Source organism: Ptiloglossa arizonensis, chromosome 3 (assembly GCF_051014685.1).
Source record: "Ptiloglossa arizonensis isolate GNS036 chromosome 3, iyPtiAriz1_principal, whole genome shotgun sequence".
NCBI classification, from domain to species: Eukaryota; Metazoa; Arthropoda; class Insecta; order Hymenoptera; family Colletidae; genus Ptiloglossa; species Ptiloglossa arizonensis.
In genome coordinates, this window is record NC_135050.1 from 19231525 (window position 1) to 19247477 (window position 15953).

General features: G+C 51.8%; 2 protein-coding genes across 3 annotated transcripts in view; one reads left to right on the plus strand and one right to left on the minus strand.

The window, feature by feature from the left end:
* The window catches only part of Olf413 (DBH like monooxygenase olf413), a 438131-nt gene that overhangs the window by 218857 nt on the left and 203321 nt on the right, over nucleotides 1-15953 (minus strand). The window lies entirely within an intron of this gene.
* On the plus strand, nucleotides 9865-13632 carry LOC143144448 (uncharacterized). Its single transcript, XM_076306856.1, has 2 exons — nucleotides 9865-10343; nucleotides 10417-13632. Exons 1-2 carry the CDS (start codon nucleotides 10263-10265, stop codon nucleotides 10666-10668), a joined length of 333 nt encoding a protein of 110 aa, XP_076162971.1. The 5' UTR covers nucleotides 9865-10262; the 3' UTR covers nucleotides 10669-13632.

Sequence of the window (15953 nt, forward strand, 5' to 3'; positions counted from 1 at the left end):
CCGATGCACGGCTTCTGCTCCCTAAATAACCCCGCGTGCTCGACGAAGGGATGGCGATGGTAGTGACGGTAGCAACGACGACGACGGTGGTGATGGTGATGATGGTGGTGGTGGTGGTGTGGTCTACGTTTTTACTCTGTGCGCCCGTGTCACCCGAGCCGACACGTACGCGTGGATTTTACGGACCTTCGGAATTAGAACCGTGGAAGCGGGCTATAAACCGTCTCGACGCGCGCGTAGGAATCGTTGCCACGAATAGGTATAGCAACTAAACGTGTTTAACCGTCTCTGTAAAAATCTTTTACGCTTTCGACGAACGAGAATCACCGAACAGGACGAAACAGCTCGATCTCCAGAGGCGTTTTCCAACGCGATCAACGTCGAACACGAAACTCCGGGGAAATTAAGTCCTCCCGCATTCACCGCGTGCACGGAACCCGATAGGTCCCGAATCTTCCCGGATAACGAAGGCATTGTCCCGGATCGCCGCAGGCGGTCGAATTCCACAGAGACGACATAATTGTCGTTATTAGAGTTTGCCTATAATCGTAGCAACGGAACCTTCGAGTAATAGGCCCCTGGCAAATTACTTAGCGGCACGAGAACGGGGAACGGGGAGTCGCGCACGGGGGGTCGTCGTCGCGAAGACGCTCAGGAACATCGACTTCCGGCTATTTCTTTGCCAATTTTCACGATGTCTCGAAGTTTTCGAGCCGTGACTCGAAAAGAGGTTACTTACGTCGAATCGACTCTTTCACTTCGACGACTGTGGGCAGTCAATAGCGTGCGTTGAACGCCTGTAGGCGTTCGGAACGCGTGTACTTTCAATGAGTTTAGTGATTTTCCGCACACGAGGTACATTTTGCGTCGAAGTCGTACCTGGTCGAAGCGTTGACCCCTTTACACTAAAAAATGAAATATTCCGTGCTTCTGGAGAGTATCGTGGAATAATTTACAAGGTGCTAGGTCTCGTACAAGGTGCGTCTCGAAAGTAACGAGACCGGTGTCGTAAAAATGTGTGTATCGCGCTTAATGAAAAGTTTACATTATCTCCTTCGAAATATAGTTCCCTCGGGATGGTATATACCGGTGGAGACGTTGTGCCACTCCTGGTAGCGTACCTGCAACGCTTCTAGCGAAACTGCGTTTGGTCGGTTGCAACCTTCCGGGTGTCGTTCACGGTTCCAAAACGACGAATTCGAGTCGGTTTTCGACTTTCCGGAGAAGAAAGAAGTTACACGGACTCGAATCGAGAGAGAGGGCTATGGAGCTACGCGAAGACGCTTATTAGGTCGAAAAATTGTTACGCGCGATAATAAAGTGATCGAGATCGGTCTCTTCTTTCTTTCTTTCTTCTCTCTTTTTTAAAATCTCGATTTTAAAAAATATCCTCGACGATGGCCGAGTACCGGTGGCACGGATAGTACACACAAGGCGTATGTAAATTGCCGACGCGAGCGTGTTTCAAAAAGGCCGTCGCTCGCGGATTATTCCGTACCCGGTGATACAGATAACTCAACTTATTCCACTTCTGGATGTAAATGGGTTAAGCGCCGAATCCATTCCGTTTATCTTTTTGTTTACGCCGTTTGCGACATCGTAAACTCGCATCCACCTTTCAGCTTCTATCGAACGTTTCCGTTCCGAAGGCTCGTATTTTATTCGGAACGACAACTGGAAGAAACGCGAGTTGCAAAATTTTGAAAAAAAAAAATATCTGTCGCAGAATCTCGCGTGCTTACGAATAACGCGTGGTTGCGAATGATGCACTTTAGGTTCGAGAATAAAATAAAATACGCGCGTACATTGAAGAGAAAATCACGCGTTCGGATTTTCGAACGCGAACAACAGGTTCGAATTTCCAACGAGTTGCTTTCGTTGATCGATCTCGTAACGTAAACGTCACGGATCCTTAGATCGTTCCTAGAGCGACGTGGTCGCGGAAGAGGGAAATTATCGATCTTACCGTACACTCACCGACCCAAAATTTTGTCTCGGCACGAGGAAAAGAGGCTAACGTCAAAAGTGACCCGCCGACGAGGTCAGCCGCATCTGGCACGCGGCTGTCGAAAGCCCCAAGTTCACGGTTTGTCGGCAAAGTAATTTCCCGAGCAGGAGGCTCCTCGAATGCTTAATTTCGGCCTGCAACGCGGTCGATCCGCTCCGACCACGAGCGGACAAATGGCACACGGGGTCGTTCGTGACCCATTACCGTTTTACGCGATGCCTCGAACGACATCGACAATTGTACGATGCGGTTGCAGAAAAGAACCGATGAATTTCTCAAGAGACACTAATTGTATCGGTAATTGTACGGTGGTACGAAACGAAGAAACATTGAACGCGTTGATACAGAAAACGATACAAATGTAACGAAGATAAACGATCGAACGAATACAACGAATAAAGAAACGCGGTGGAAACGAAACTATGACCGACCGTTTCACGAAGTAAAGGATCGAATACGTCTTAAACGCGATAAGAACGTAACGGACGTTCAACGTTCGGAACGAAAGCAACGTTGCGAACGGAGAATCGAGCGAAACGGTTGATGATCCAACCGACTACGGATCGATACACAGAGAAGATCCCGGCGCAATATTACCGTCGAGACTCGAACCACCGACAATGCGTTCCGCATCGCCAGTGTCTGGAGAACGATGGCGGGGGTTCGCGCGGTATTTGCAAACGGTTTCGGTAATCAAGCAGTCGGCTTTCGCTCGACGTCGCTAGACGCCCTAAGACGATCAAGGGCTCAACGGTTCGGAACGATCTCTCCGGTCGTCGGTTTCGTAATATCGGGTCCGATTCGGGGGGCAAACAGATCGAAACGCGAAAGATTTTCGCGATGCACTCCACCGGCGGTGATCCGTACGGAAAACGGAGAAATACGTTTAGTTTCGACCACCGCGACGACGTCCGTCGTCTCCCCCTCACCCCCAAACGTCGGTGTTGGTCGACGTTCAATTTCACGCGCGATCGATTTTGATAACCGAGGCCCGCGATGAAAACCTTTTCGTTCCTCGGCGTTGATTGCTGGTAAACCGTGAAACGTTCTTTACCGTACGATAACCGTTCGTTTGTCGCCTCGAGATTGCTCCCGGAGCGGTGTTTACCCGCGACAAGCGGGCTGTAAATATGCAGGGGCACGTGCACGCGCGGGCCACGGTTATCGAATATCGAATAACAGCGTGCTGGAACCGGCTCGGGCCGTGTTCTCGGTTGAAAAAGATAATCGATGTTGTTACGCTTTCTCGTTAACGCGGCTGCTCGGAAAAATGTCGCTCGAAAATCGAACGTCGGGCCCCTTCCCCGGCTTTTAGCGCGTATCGAGCCGCGAAACTCTCTTTTCTTCGGCGAGCGTACGCGATTCGCGTCTGTTCGCAACCTGGATAATCCCGGACCGTAAATAATATTTCACGCGGCGCTAAACGTCACGGCCATTATTCGAGCGGGTCGTTGTTAATAATTAACCACCCGCTGGCCGATAAACAACTCGAACCCGGCGTGCTCTCGTACGATCCACCGTACGATGGAAGAACCGGGTAAAATATCGTACGCGATTTCCGCTCGCCTTATTAATTCCTTGGTGGAACGTTGCATCGGGCGCGAGTTTAAACGGCGTCCGGTTTAATCGGTCAAGCGCGCCCCGACTCGTGCACGAAGCCTCGCGCGATTTACACCGTTCGTTTTCCATCGCGCGGACAACGCACACGCTCCGCTCCGTAGGTATTAACGGGCCGCATTAGCATATATTGACCGCGAACCGAGGTCGTTGAGCGTGTCCGCGGCGGTGCTTGTAATTATGAGTTACGCTCGACGGTGGTTAACGAACGAAAACGGCTTTGGCGAACGAGCAACGCGTTCCTCCCCGCGAGACTCGCGTCGCGACGAGGACGAGACGTTTTACGACGACGGTTCGCGAACTCGATCCGCGCGCGAGAAATACCGGTTGCGTCGACGAATCTCGCGCCCGGTTCTTCTTCTCCTCGGGAAATATTTGTTTCGCGGGTCGACGTCCTCTCGCGAGTATCTCCTCCGTTTTCCGTTGTCGTTTTCGGGTCGTCGCACGGGACGAACAACGGTCTACTTTCCGTATCGTCGTTACGATACACGAATACGTTTCGGTATCGATCCGTCCCGCGAAACGAGAACCGGCCACTCGACGCCGCCGGGAGGAGACCACCGTGGAAATCGTTCCTTCGTTTCGTGTTCCATTAATTATCATAATATATACGCGGAACGGGAACGACGTTTAATTAAAAAAGAACAGGTCGTTGGACGGAGAAAGGTCGGCCCGGGTGGGGTTGCGTACCTACGTAACGAGGACGGAGACGTTAGGGCTACTTCACCTCTACCCCTAATATCGGGAACCCAGCCAACTTTCGAAGTGGTTTCCCGAGAGGTCTCTACGACCGTCGTTGAACTCCAACGACCGTCTCACCTGCTCGTTCAATATCTGAACAGCATTCGTGGATGTAATCCTTCCGCGCGGCTAACAACCGCCGCGCGATCAAACGGTAACACGGAACGACCAATTTTACCTCGGAGCTAAAATCAATAGCGGACCCGCGCGCCTCGTACCGACGAACCGCCGAGCGGAAGGACGTTGAACGAAGGATCCGGCTCGCGAGACGAAACGCGCGATAAATATCCGGGTGCCTCGAAACGACCTACGGTACGAGGCCCAAAATTACCTCACGATCGTCGAAACGGTAACGAGAAACCACCTTTCGCGATCCCTTCGAGTTTCTGCGTACGGTTCTTTCTCGACCAGTTTCTTTCCACGGGCGTTCTCCCTTGACGGAGGTAACGGTGTTCCGTAAGGAAATTCGAACGCGTTGAAACAATTTCGAGAATAATTAACGTCCAAGTTCTCGATCTTGGCACGGTGCGCGCGAAACGCCGGGATGAGTTTACAAAATTTTCCATTTCCGTATTCCGACAACCGACCTTCCACTCTTCGACGATTTCTTACGAATCGGGTAAAATATTCGCGGACACTTACGCAGAACGTGTCCATAATTCGCGATGGTCTGGGGATTCGAATTGTACGAAGACATCACGGACCGTGATGTTCGCATACCCCGAGATCTAAGTCCATCGAGAGACGTCGCGATCGACGAGTCGTATTTCTAACTCTCGAATTTACCTCCGTGTTCCGGGTTGCTATAATCTTTCGACAAACAATAGTACGGTGGAACCTCTCGTGGCCGCAATTCTCGGATAAGAGAACGTTCGGACACCGTTCGAATAGCGGGCGGTCCGCATACGGAAAGACGTACCGTGTTAACTCCATTACGTTAATTTGTACTGTCCATCCTCGAGAAGACGGCTAACGATCGTCTACGTGCTCCAGTTTACCGTCTGCCTGTTCCCCTCTCGTCTCGCGCCGCCATTGACCGCTGTCCATCTTCGTCACCGTGCAATAACGACAACGCGCGCGTACCTAGGGGAACTAATAGCCCGTAAACCAGTCCGGAGACGTAAACATCCCTCGTTGGTCTTCTTCTCGCGTACGGACAGTAGCGAAAAGACACCGTATACGCGTGGTCACGCCCGTCGCTACGTGTCTTACGATCTCTCGTTCGAAACGACGAGCACGGAATTCTCGAACCCTTCCGGACCATCCACCGAGAGCAAGCATTACGAAGTCCTCGTGAAAAAGTACCGCGAAACTCCGGACGAGTTTGCGCAAGAACGAAAGAAACTACGGAATCACCACCGCCGCTACCACCGCCACCACCACCGCCATCGCCGCCCCTTTAAACCGGCCTAATTACCAACTGAAAATTGCAGCCGGCTTAAAACTTTCGTCTCGGCTTTTTTCAAACTACGAGACGGCAAAGTAGTCCGTCCGACGTGACGAATCCGGGCAGCTTCCACGCGCACGGTCCAGCTCCGTCACAGCGGTATGCAAATGCACCCTCGCAACCTACCGCCTCCGTCATTACGAATTCCACGTATGCCCGCTCCTTCTCCACCCACGTAATTCCACGCTGCGACCGATAGAGTCTTCCGCGACTTCGGGAGTAATTACGAGAGACGCGCCTAAACACCACCCACGGACGCCCACGTGTTTCCACGACACGGGGGTGTCCTACGCGCGTCGCGGACATCGAACAGACTGGGAGACGGAGAGCAGCGTGTCGTAAAAGTAAACCCCGGTGAAAGATCCTGCGAACGCTGCGAGTTAATCCCCGTTGAACGCGTTGTCTCGATGCTTCCCGAAGAACGGTGCAACGCGGTGCATCGGAAACCTCGGTGTCCGCGGATTAAAGGGGATCGTCCTACGCGTCGTCTACGAAGCTTCGTCGAGCACCGTCTCGGAGCAAAGGTTACGAGGAAATTCGGAGGAAAGGTTAGGAAAAATTGAAATTGTTACGGGACTTCGAACCGACGTTTCTACGCATCTATATGTATTTTAGCGAACCCCGTCGAACTCGGACGACTCGGAAAGGGAATAAATCGACTCGAAATTTCACGCGCCTACAAAGCGAAACGGTTCGGAAGATTCCACTTGCAGTCGGCGAGGCTGTAATTTTTGCATATCCGAAATTTTTCCACGGTTCGGACGATACGTGCGTTTAAAAGAGACGTCTTCTCGATCGTTCTCCCGAAACGGGAGTTCTCGAACACGGACTCGTTTCGTTGGATATCGATCGATTCGAAAACATAGTTACCGGTCGCAAAATGTCGACGAGTACGCGAAATTAGAGATCGATACGCGCGACGGTTCGCTATCACTCTCTCTCTCTCTCTCCCGAGAAGAATCTCAAATATCGTTCAATTTGCGAGGCTCCGGGCAAACCCCTTGACGAACGAAGGGCTGTCCCATGGTTACGAATACAGAGGTACGTGGAATCGATCGATCGAATTATCGTCGGAACTCGAACGAGTTCCCGTTGCACGTGGAAGGTGGTATTCGGAACGTCGACGAATTTCATCTCTCGCGGCCTAATATTCGTAAATGGCTGCCGGCCGAAATTCGACCGGCCAGACGAACGCGGAACACCGTGCTAATTCGACTTCTGAAAACAGTTGGAAGGAAAACAGTCGGCCGGCTCGTATTTCCGGGCGAGGATTTCGAGTCTCGTTCGAAGGATCGCCGCTCTCGCGAAATTCGGCTACACGGATCGACGATGGATCCCCGAAGTTCGCACACGGGAGGCCATTTTCGCGCGAGAACGCGTCGAGGTAACGACGCGAGTCTATAGATCGAACGTCGACAAGTGCACCGAACGGTGCACGCTGTCGTTTAAATACGTTTGTTTGCTCGCTCGATGTTCCGGCGTTTAGTCGAAGCGTTGCGCAAATTCTGTCGATGGTTGTGCGTCGCATTTGGGGAGTAAATATTTTCTACGTCCATTCACCGGTTTGCGTAGGTACCTCTATCGGATGCTGGCTCCGGAGAAGAGAAAATTTCACTGCAAACGTTCCCCTAAGATTTTTAAGGGAGACGAGTGTCCGGGACCGGAAAATTCTCGCGGTTCTCGAGTACTTGCATCCGATCGATCGTAGGGAAGATCGCATATGGGTCCGAACGGACCCGTAGACCTTGCGCGCGCTGGTTCGATTTCTTGAACAAAGATTCCACCGATATACTCGTTGAAGGTTTACCCGGATACGAAAGAAATCGAAGACGCGGGATTTATGATAGATTCATGTAAGAGAAGACGCGATACACGCGTCTTGAGGTTCGTAAAATTTCAAAGAGGAGCGTTACCGCGGTGTATTCGAACGTCGGAGAAAAAAGCCATGATTTCGGTCGAGTGTTCGTATTCCAGGATAGACGACGCGATAATCGTGCTTCGATGTTATCGTAGGCTTGTTTGTTTCCAAAAAAAGTTGTACCAACGATACGATCGAACGACACGGAAGTATCTCCCCGTTGGAGAAGATCGAAGCACGAGGACGAGGATGGTTAAGGCTAGCCTGGAGGAACTCTCTCGCATCGAGATCGTCAGGTGCGGGTTCGTCGATTCTATTTATCGGCGGTCTGTACTCGAACGAGAAATTTTCCAGACGCGAGACAGTTGCCATTTACTCGAGCGTAGAAACTGCGCGGCATTTCGCCCTCGGATTAATTTCCCCTGAATTTTCGTGTCGCGAAGCTTCGGCGTTCGGTGTCTGGAGCGTATCGGACGGGTCATCTCGTGGGAATCGGTCTCCACCGACGAGCGTTCACGGTGAGCGTGGTCCCGGTGCGGATACACACCCACGTTAAGACTCGAACACGACCGCCCACGCGCAGCCAGCCATGCGCTCGCGTGCGCAACACCGAGGGTAGAAATTTTACGCCCTGTCGGTGAAACATCCGCCTCGCGCCGAGAATTATTGTTCATCGAACGACTTATTGCTTATTACAAATACGCCCACGCGAGCCGCGAGACGCGAAACGCGCCGACGGTGATTCGAGGCGCGAAATTCGATCTTCTTCCACGAGCGAGACGAATCGGGGATCGAAATTCGCGGTACTAATGGACCGGAAAAGATTTTCAGCCTCGAAATACAGCGACACAGTGACGTTTCGTCGATACTCGTCGATGACGTTCTCAAGGTGTAGGCAGACCCTTTAAACGATCGAGTATTCGTATTTTTGTATCGTTCTGTATTTCCGTTTCGTTTCGAGACACCGAATCGACGAACAGAAACTCGTATCCGCGAATTTTGGCTCACGGTGTACAAACGACCCTCGCGCGATCGATGCCGCGGCTGTTGCTAATAGCACCGGTATTCTTTTCCTCGCGAGGAAAACACTTTTCTTTCCCATTGTTGCTTTCGTTCGTTACAGTCGAAGGAATCGTAATCGCGTCGTCGCCTACTGACACGGAAAATTTTTTCGGCTCATTTTTTCCCGTCGTAAGTTCTCGATACGCGATGCATTAACCAGCCGTGCACCGACATTCCGCGAGGAAAATGGATTCCGTGTAAAAAGAACGCCAGTCAACGCGGTACGAAAGGATTTTTATCGTTTCGCGTAGCAGTCGTTAGCGAGCAACGAAGGCATTACGTTCCTCTCGTGTATTAGCCAGCCGTACACGGCCGTTCTTTCCATAAAGAGAGCACGTCCAAGGAATTGTAATCGTCGAATACCAACTTGAAAACTTTTTCATTCTCGCGTCACTTTCTCCTGTCTTTTTCCTATACCGAAAGAACCTAAACCTTTTGTCGCTAACGGAGAACTTGAAACACGATGGTACACGAAGCGACGAGAATTCTTTCGTATCGCACTAAATAGCAAAAGAACGTCAATGTACGGTTAACAATTGTCTGTCAAATTTTGTACGATCGACCCAAATGGACACTCGAGGAAGGCCCACGAGCATCGAAGTACTCGTTCGCGTCCAGAAACACGTCGGTCCGTCTCCGTCGACGTAAACTCTCGAATTTTTACGATCGTGGGAGGCGAGGGTGGGTCCAGCGACGAAAAACCCTCGAAAAACAACACCGACCGCCGTTACGAAAGATGACGAAGGGACAAAAGGGAGCGAGGACCGGAACACGGTAACCGGGGATTACGAGCTACAGATCGGGGAATTTAGATTAGCTCCATCTAAATTCGGGCCACGGGCCGTTTCCGTGGAATCGTAGAAAGCCGAGATTAAACGAGACTTAACTTAATTTAACGCCGGAGGAAGCCTGTCCCGGAGCCCGCGCCGAAAATATCGGTGGCGAAATTCGAAACGGTTCTCTCCCTCTCCGTTCTCCCTCTCTGTCTTTCGGTCTCTTCCTTCGTTGGTGGAAACCGTGTCGCAGGAACGCCACCGGATACCTCCGCCACGACCCGTAACGACGATTTCTCGCGAGGGTTTAAATTGGTCTCCGCGATCCGTCATAAGCGAACGTCATCGTAAACACGCCCACGCGACCAGCTTCGCGCGGCGAACACGCGAAATCTGTCGTCTCCGTTAATAACTTTGCGTTGCGCAACGTTCGAGCTGCGTCTCGACGCGTTACGAGGACCGCGATGGCGCACGGTGGTCGTTTCCAGGCCGTGGAATCTATCGAGTGTCTAGCGAAAATTTACGGAAAATAACGTGGCAATGCGTGGGAACGAAAGGAAACGCGCGTGGTCCGGAGAGAATGGGAAGTGTTCGCCACGGACGTGCGAGTGGAGTGTTTTCGAGGCATAAAAGAAGAGCGTTCGTAGCGAAGTGCGGGGTGTCCGAACTGAGCTGCGAAGGAGGAACAGAAGAGACGGCGACCGACTGAAGAATTTTTAGCGCGAGAGAAACGCGTTTTGTATCGCTTGTGAATAGATGAAATTAGACGAAGCGTGTTGCGTCGAGTCGAGAAGAAAGTTGCATTCTTGTTCTTTTATATCTACTATTTCGTTCAATGTGCGTATATCCTAAAACTGTATTCACCAGTAACAACTCCTGTAATAATTTAATTGTCTTCTCGCATTCGAAGGTTCGGCGAGGAATCAGAGACAATAGATGCGAACTTTCGGTGAAGACGGTGTCTATCGACGATACTAAATCGAGACCGAAATCGCTCAAAACCCATCGATTGAGTTTACTTTCCAAAAAACGTAGCGAATCGACGAGAATCGTCACGGTCGACGTCGCGTTTGCGCCATCGCCAACGTCCGATTTCAGAGTCCGAAGGAGACACCGAACGATCGGTTTTCCAAGGTACCGAAACCGCGGCGCGTCGCCCTGACCGGGAAATTTAATATGGAAGCGAATCGTGTCAGGTCGGGCTAATCCTGTTCGAACTAACGGCGAACCGCAAGGTCGTAAGTCGGTGCGAGGAGCGACTCGCGCCTCGAAACGAAGACGATACCGTCGGGGTCGAGGAAGCGAACGAGCCGCGTCCCTTCCAAGGTTTCGAGGTATCCACGGTCCTCGAGGCGTCTCTCCCTTTACGATTTTGCTTTACGAGCCGGTACTCGGTTCGAGCCGTGGTCTTCCGGCGACGTCCGAACGTCCCGTGCACGAAACCGTGGCCCGTACCTCGTAGCTACGCGCCACGCGTTATTTACGACGGGACGTAATGGGATGTCGGTTACTAATGAGCACTTCGACGTAACTCTGCGAAACGACCGCATCTCTTACGGAAAGATCTCGGGTGTTCGCGTTCGCGTTCGCGTTCACGTTCGCGGCCGCTGACGTAACGATCGCCCCGAAGGAAAACCACTTGTACCGTATCCCACGCGTACAAGTGCACGCGCGCACCTACATACGTCGCCGCGATGGATTAAAGCGATGACCCAACTGCCTAACGGGGCGGAACGAATCTATTGTGTCTTTTTCTACTAAATCCGCTGGGTCGGTATTTCTTTCGCGCAGCGTTGCTACCGCCCCGCGATTCCAACGGATTGGAACCGCGTTTCAACCCGAATTGCGCGAAACTCGTCGTCGTTCGATTACGAAACGGAGCACCGGTGCAACTCGACAAACGGTGACCCACGCGTTTCGTTCGAACATTTTCCGCGAGTTTCGAACCGTCGACGTCGAGTTTCGCTCGCTTTTCGAACGTGCACCGATTTACGAGAATCGTTGCTCGAATTCGTCGCGATCACCTCACCGCTCGATATTGCAATTGTACGCGCGTTTGCGGTAGAAATCTTTCGCGCTTTTTATCGCGGTATCGCGTTGCTAACCCGGAACTAATCCAGAACGGACGCGAAACGAGAAGCGAGAGAGACCGCGATAAATTCTAACGGAAGACGTACGGGTGCTGTCGATTCCAGCGATTAGTAATCGACGCGTTGCTACTTTCCGACGGGGATTACAAGTTTTCGGTCCGTGTTTGCGGGAAACGTTGATAATGGCGTGGCAACCGTGAGGGATAACGGTAATTCCGGGCAAAGCGGAACCAAAGTTTCCCCCGACGCCTTGGCACTACGCGGCGCGGTACTTTCCCTGGCCAGGGCAAGACTTTATCCCTGCTGGAATTACGTTAAACTCCACCGGCAAAAATGACCCGAGAGTAAACTTCCTCGCGATTGCCGGGGACCCCGGAGTTCTCCGTACTCGCCCGCGACGAGTCGAACGCGGCCAAAGGACTGGCTTCGTTTTTTCAACCGTCCGCGCAGTATTTACGAGGAAAAGAAATTAGACGAGTCTTGGTCGCGAAGAGATACGTCGATGCGATCGAGCGTGTATCGGTAACGTTTTTATTCACCGTATCGTCGATACGCGTACGTAGTACGAGGATGAGTCGCGTAACAGCGTGAAAGAGTACCCTGTAACGTAAACACGCGCGTTTGTCCGATTGTATCGAAGCGACGAAAGTAACACCGGTAAATGTACACAAAGTGGCAACGTTCCAAGTGAAACTCGTCCCGGGTCGTTCATGACCCATCCACGGTACTCCGAGGAATTAATTCCCAAATTGTTTTCGGTAATAATTCGATCACCGTTGAATCTCCACGTAAGCGGCATCGTTTCCGTATTTTCGTCTCCTCGACGAAAAGAAGTCGCGAAGAGTTAACCGCCTCGGTATGCGCGTTGTCCGTGCGAAATGACTAGAAGCCGGCGTGCCGACGGTGAGAATGCAAATTTCGAGGGAGCGCCGCGCCGAGATTAGATCCGTCGACTCGATTCGAGAATGCCGGATGGCGCCGAAGGAAAACGAAATACGTTTCTGGTTTCCGCGGGTTTTGCGCGTAGCGCTCGACTCGCTCGTCGCGGCTGTATATTAAAGAAAACGGCGCTCCCTCTCGGTCTCGCTCTTACGCGCTCATAAACCAACGAACCAAGTGGTGTACCGTCGAGAGTCGAATGTCCGCAACAAAAATAATGCGAGGTCAATGGCGGCCGCAATGACAAGGGAACGTACGACGAGTACGGTAAATCACGCGGGAGAGAGGTGGGTGCTTCGCACCGTTCTAACGAGCCACGGACGAGCCCCGTGCTAAGTGCAATAAATAGCCGGGGAATTTTTCGAGCCGGTAATTAGTTTCGGGCGTGAAGTATCGGCGAGACGTCGACCGTTCGGAGAACAATGCGTCTGCGCGAACGAGCTAGCTAGCCAGCGAGAGAACGAACGAGCGAGCGAGCGCCAGGGATGATAAAACGCGAACGACGATCCCGCGAGAGATACAACACGGTCGACGTCCAACGACGGCTCGGTGGTGACCTCGAGATCGTAGAAAATGTTTCCATAAATCGCGTTACGACGAGACACCACACTGGCGGTGCATAGAAATTTAAGAGTAGCGATCGAGACCATCGAATTCAATTTCATTTACTTCTCTTTCGATGTCACATTTGAGCTTTCATTTTCTCGCACGAACGTATATCGTGTATTATTTAACAGAAAAGAAGCAAAGGGTAACAAAAGAATGTCGAGATGTCTTTCTTTCGTACGACGTCAGGATACAGCTTAAGAGACGTGCAATTTTCTCCCTTGCGATTGTACGTGGGTCTCCGTCGTCCTCGATTGGAAATCGAGGGATCAATTGGGAATCGTGTAATAAAAATACCCGTATAATTCAATTATACGAGCGCACGCTCGATACGCGTCGTCCTAGCGATCCCAGTTGTTGCGTTCGACCCTGGTAGTTACTTTTACGATGTACGTTTCTTTTTTCGGGGCGAGCACTCTTCTCCTCGTACGGTTCGAATTTACGTACAACGCGAAATACGGTAACTCGCGAATCGCAAGAGTCCCGCGCAACCGTGCCGTTCGATTCTCGACGACGCGTTTCCAACGCCGACTTGGACGAAACGCCACGTGCTCTCAAAGAGCGCGAGGGAAAAACGGGGATTTCCCGCGATTTTACCCCCCTGTCGCTTGTCCATCGTTTAATAAGATACCCGAGCACCTCGCGAGGCGAACGATAAATCTAAACGTCCGCGTACGTACGGTGTACGTTGGTACCGCGGGTGCCATAAATCGCCGGTGCATCGTCCGGAATCGGCCGCGGGAATATTGCGTCGCGTCGTCGGATACGTCCGCGGGTACGAGTTACAACTTACGAGCGTATACTACTTGCCACCTGCGGCGGTACCTACAGAAATAACGCCACTTTTGACGCGAGGGAACGTACCGTGTACGGTCTCGAACGAACAAACGAACGAACGAACGACAACGGGCGACCGTACGCAACACGCGTGTGCGACCGTTAACAATTCTCTCTACAAATCGTTAAACGAGCCAACCTTCTTCGCTCTCTTCTCGCTCTTTCTCTCACGGTTGGCTTATCCCCGGTGTTCGCGGGGATGAAATTCCTCCTCTCGTCAGGACGGTAGGATTTCGCAGAAATTACCGCATAACATAAATCTTGGTAACCGGCAACGGGGATCCTTGCCACTCTTAATTACGTTCTTCTTTTCTTGCGGCCGCACCCATTACGCCCGGCCATTAAGTCCGTCAAGTTAAGTAGCGACGTGGTACCCCGGGCTCAACCTTGCCGTAATATACGCATAATGTACATGTATATGTGTATATGTATATGTATATATATATATATATATCTTTATGTTTGTATGTATGTATACACAGTATATACTATATACATATACACACAGAACCGGTGCTCGTAGTCGCCACGGTCTCGTCCCTTTCTCAGAGCCTCGTCTTTTCATTTCGAGCGTCCCTACCGTCCCTACCGACCCTTCCTCGACTCCTTCTGTTCCACCGCCCCCGAATCCCCCACCACGACGTTGTTCAGCACCGCGGCACTTGAGCGCCACATCCGACGGGACGCGTCGCGGTGTGGCCAACTTAATTATATTTTATCGCAGCTTCGTCGCGCTTATTTAAATTTAAATTGTCCGCCCCGCGCTCCGTACCGTTGACGTCGGCTACGTCGCGGCGGAACGCTCTCGAGGATGCTTTAACGACGCGCCACGGAGCCACCGACCATCGACCACCGACCACCGACCACCGCCATCGCCGCACCGCATCTCTGTCGGTGGTCGGGATCCGTGTTGGTGGTGGTTAACCGTCGCTTTCTCGTTCCTCGTCGTTCGGGGAGCGCGCGAAACCTAACCGGCAGGCGTACCCGCGCGCGGAAAAAGCAGACACCGCGCGAACGATAAGTCGGGAAGAGAGCAACGGAACCGAGTATAAACTCTAGCCACGGTTCAGCGAAGCGGATACACGGGACAATTTGTTAGGCGCTTTCGAATCGACAGCGGACGATCGTCTCGGTGGTTTTCACGCGCGGTGAACTCCTACCGGGAGAGTACGTCGAGGAACGATTCCACTTGCCGAAAGAATCGCGAGTCATTGGCTCGTTTCGGTCGCGTTTCGTTACGCGGCGAGTTTTAACGAAAATTATTCAAGGCTGTCCGAGGCCCACTTACTCGCTGGCGTCGTGGTCGCCTCGACTCTTGACGGTCGAGCGTTTCGAGCACAGATCGCTCTCATCGGACGACTTTCCAGAGTTTTCACGCGATAAAAGACCAACGGAGGTTCCTTCCGAGGAAATTTGTACATTATGATTCTTAGAGGTACCTTAATTTTATCATCTAGTACCTCCATAGTTTTATCGCTAAAGGTGTATTCGATCGAATTTGTACGAAAATGTAGAAGTTTGAAAAATGGATTTGGAAACATTTTGTCGGTCGATCTCGGACCGACGAGGATGCACGAATAGCGTTACAAGGAATTGTCACCCGAACGAACGTTTTTCGAGTTGAGGGGACAGCGACGTAGCGAGCGAAAGAGTAAGATCGCGCGTACGCGACAACGGCCGATAACCGCTGGTTGCCGGAGTCACGGACGCGTGACAGCGGACGTCAACGTGTCGGCGCGTCGGGCGCCTGGTTCGTTTCGTTTATCTCTTTATTCCGCGTTGCGCGATGCCCTCGACTCTAGCGGCCCAAACGTTGTAAATTGCACGAAAAAAGAATAGTATTGAAATCGCGACACGAAAATCGCGACGTTTCGCGATAGCCGAGATGGAAAACGTCTCTGCGCGACCCGTGTCGAGAAACTCCGTTAATACGACCATTGATCCTTAAAGGCAAAGTTTCTTTCGAAGGTTGGAA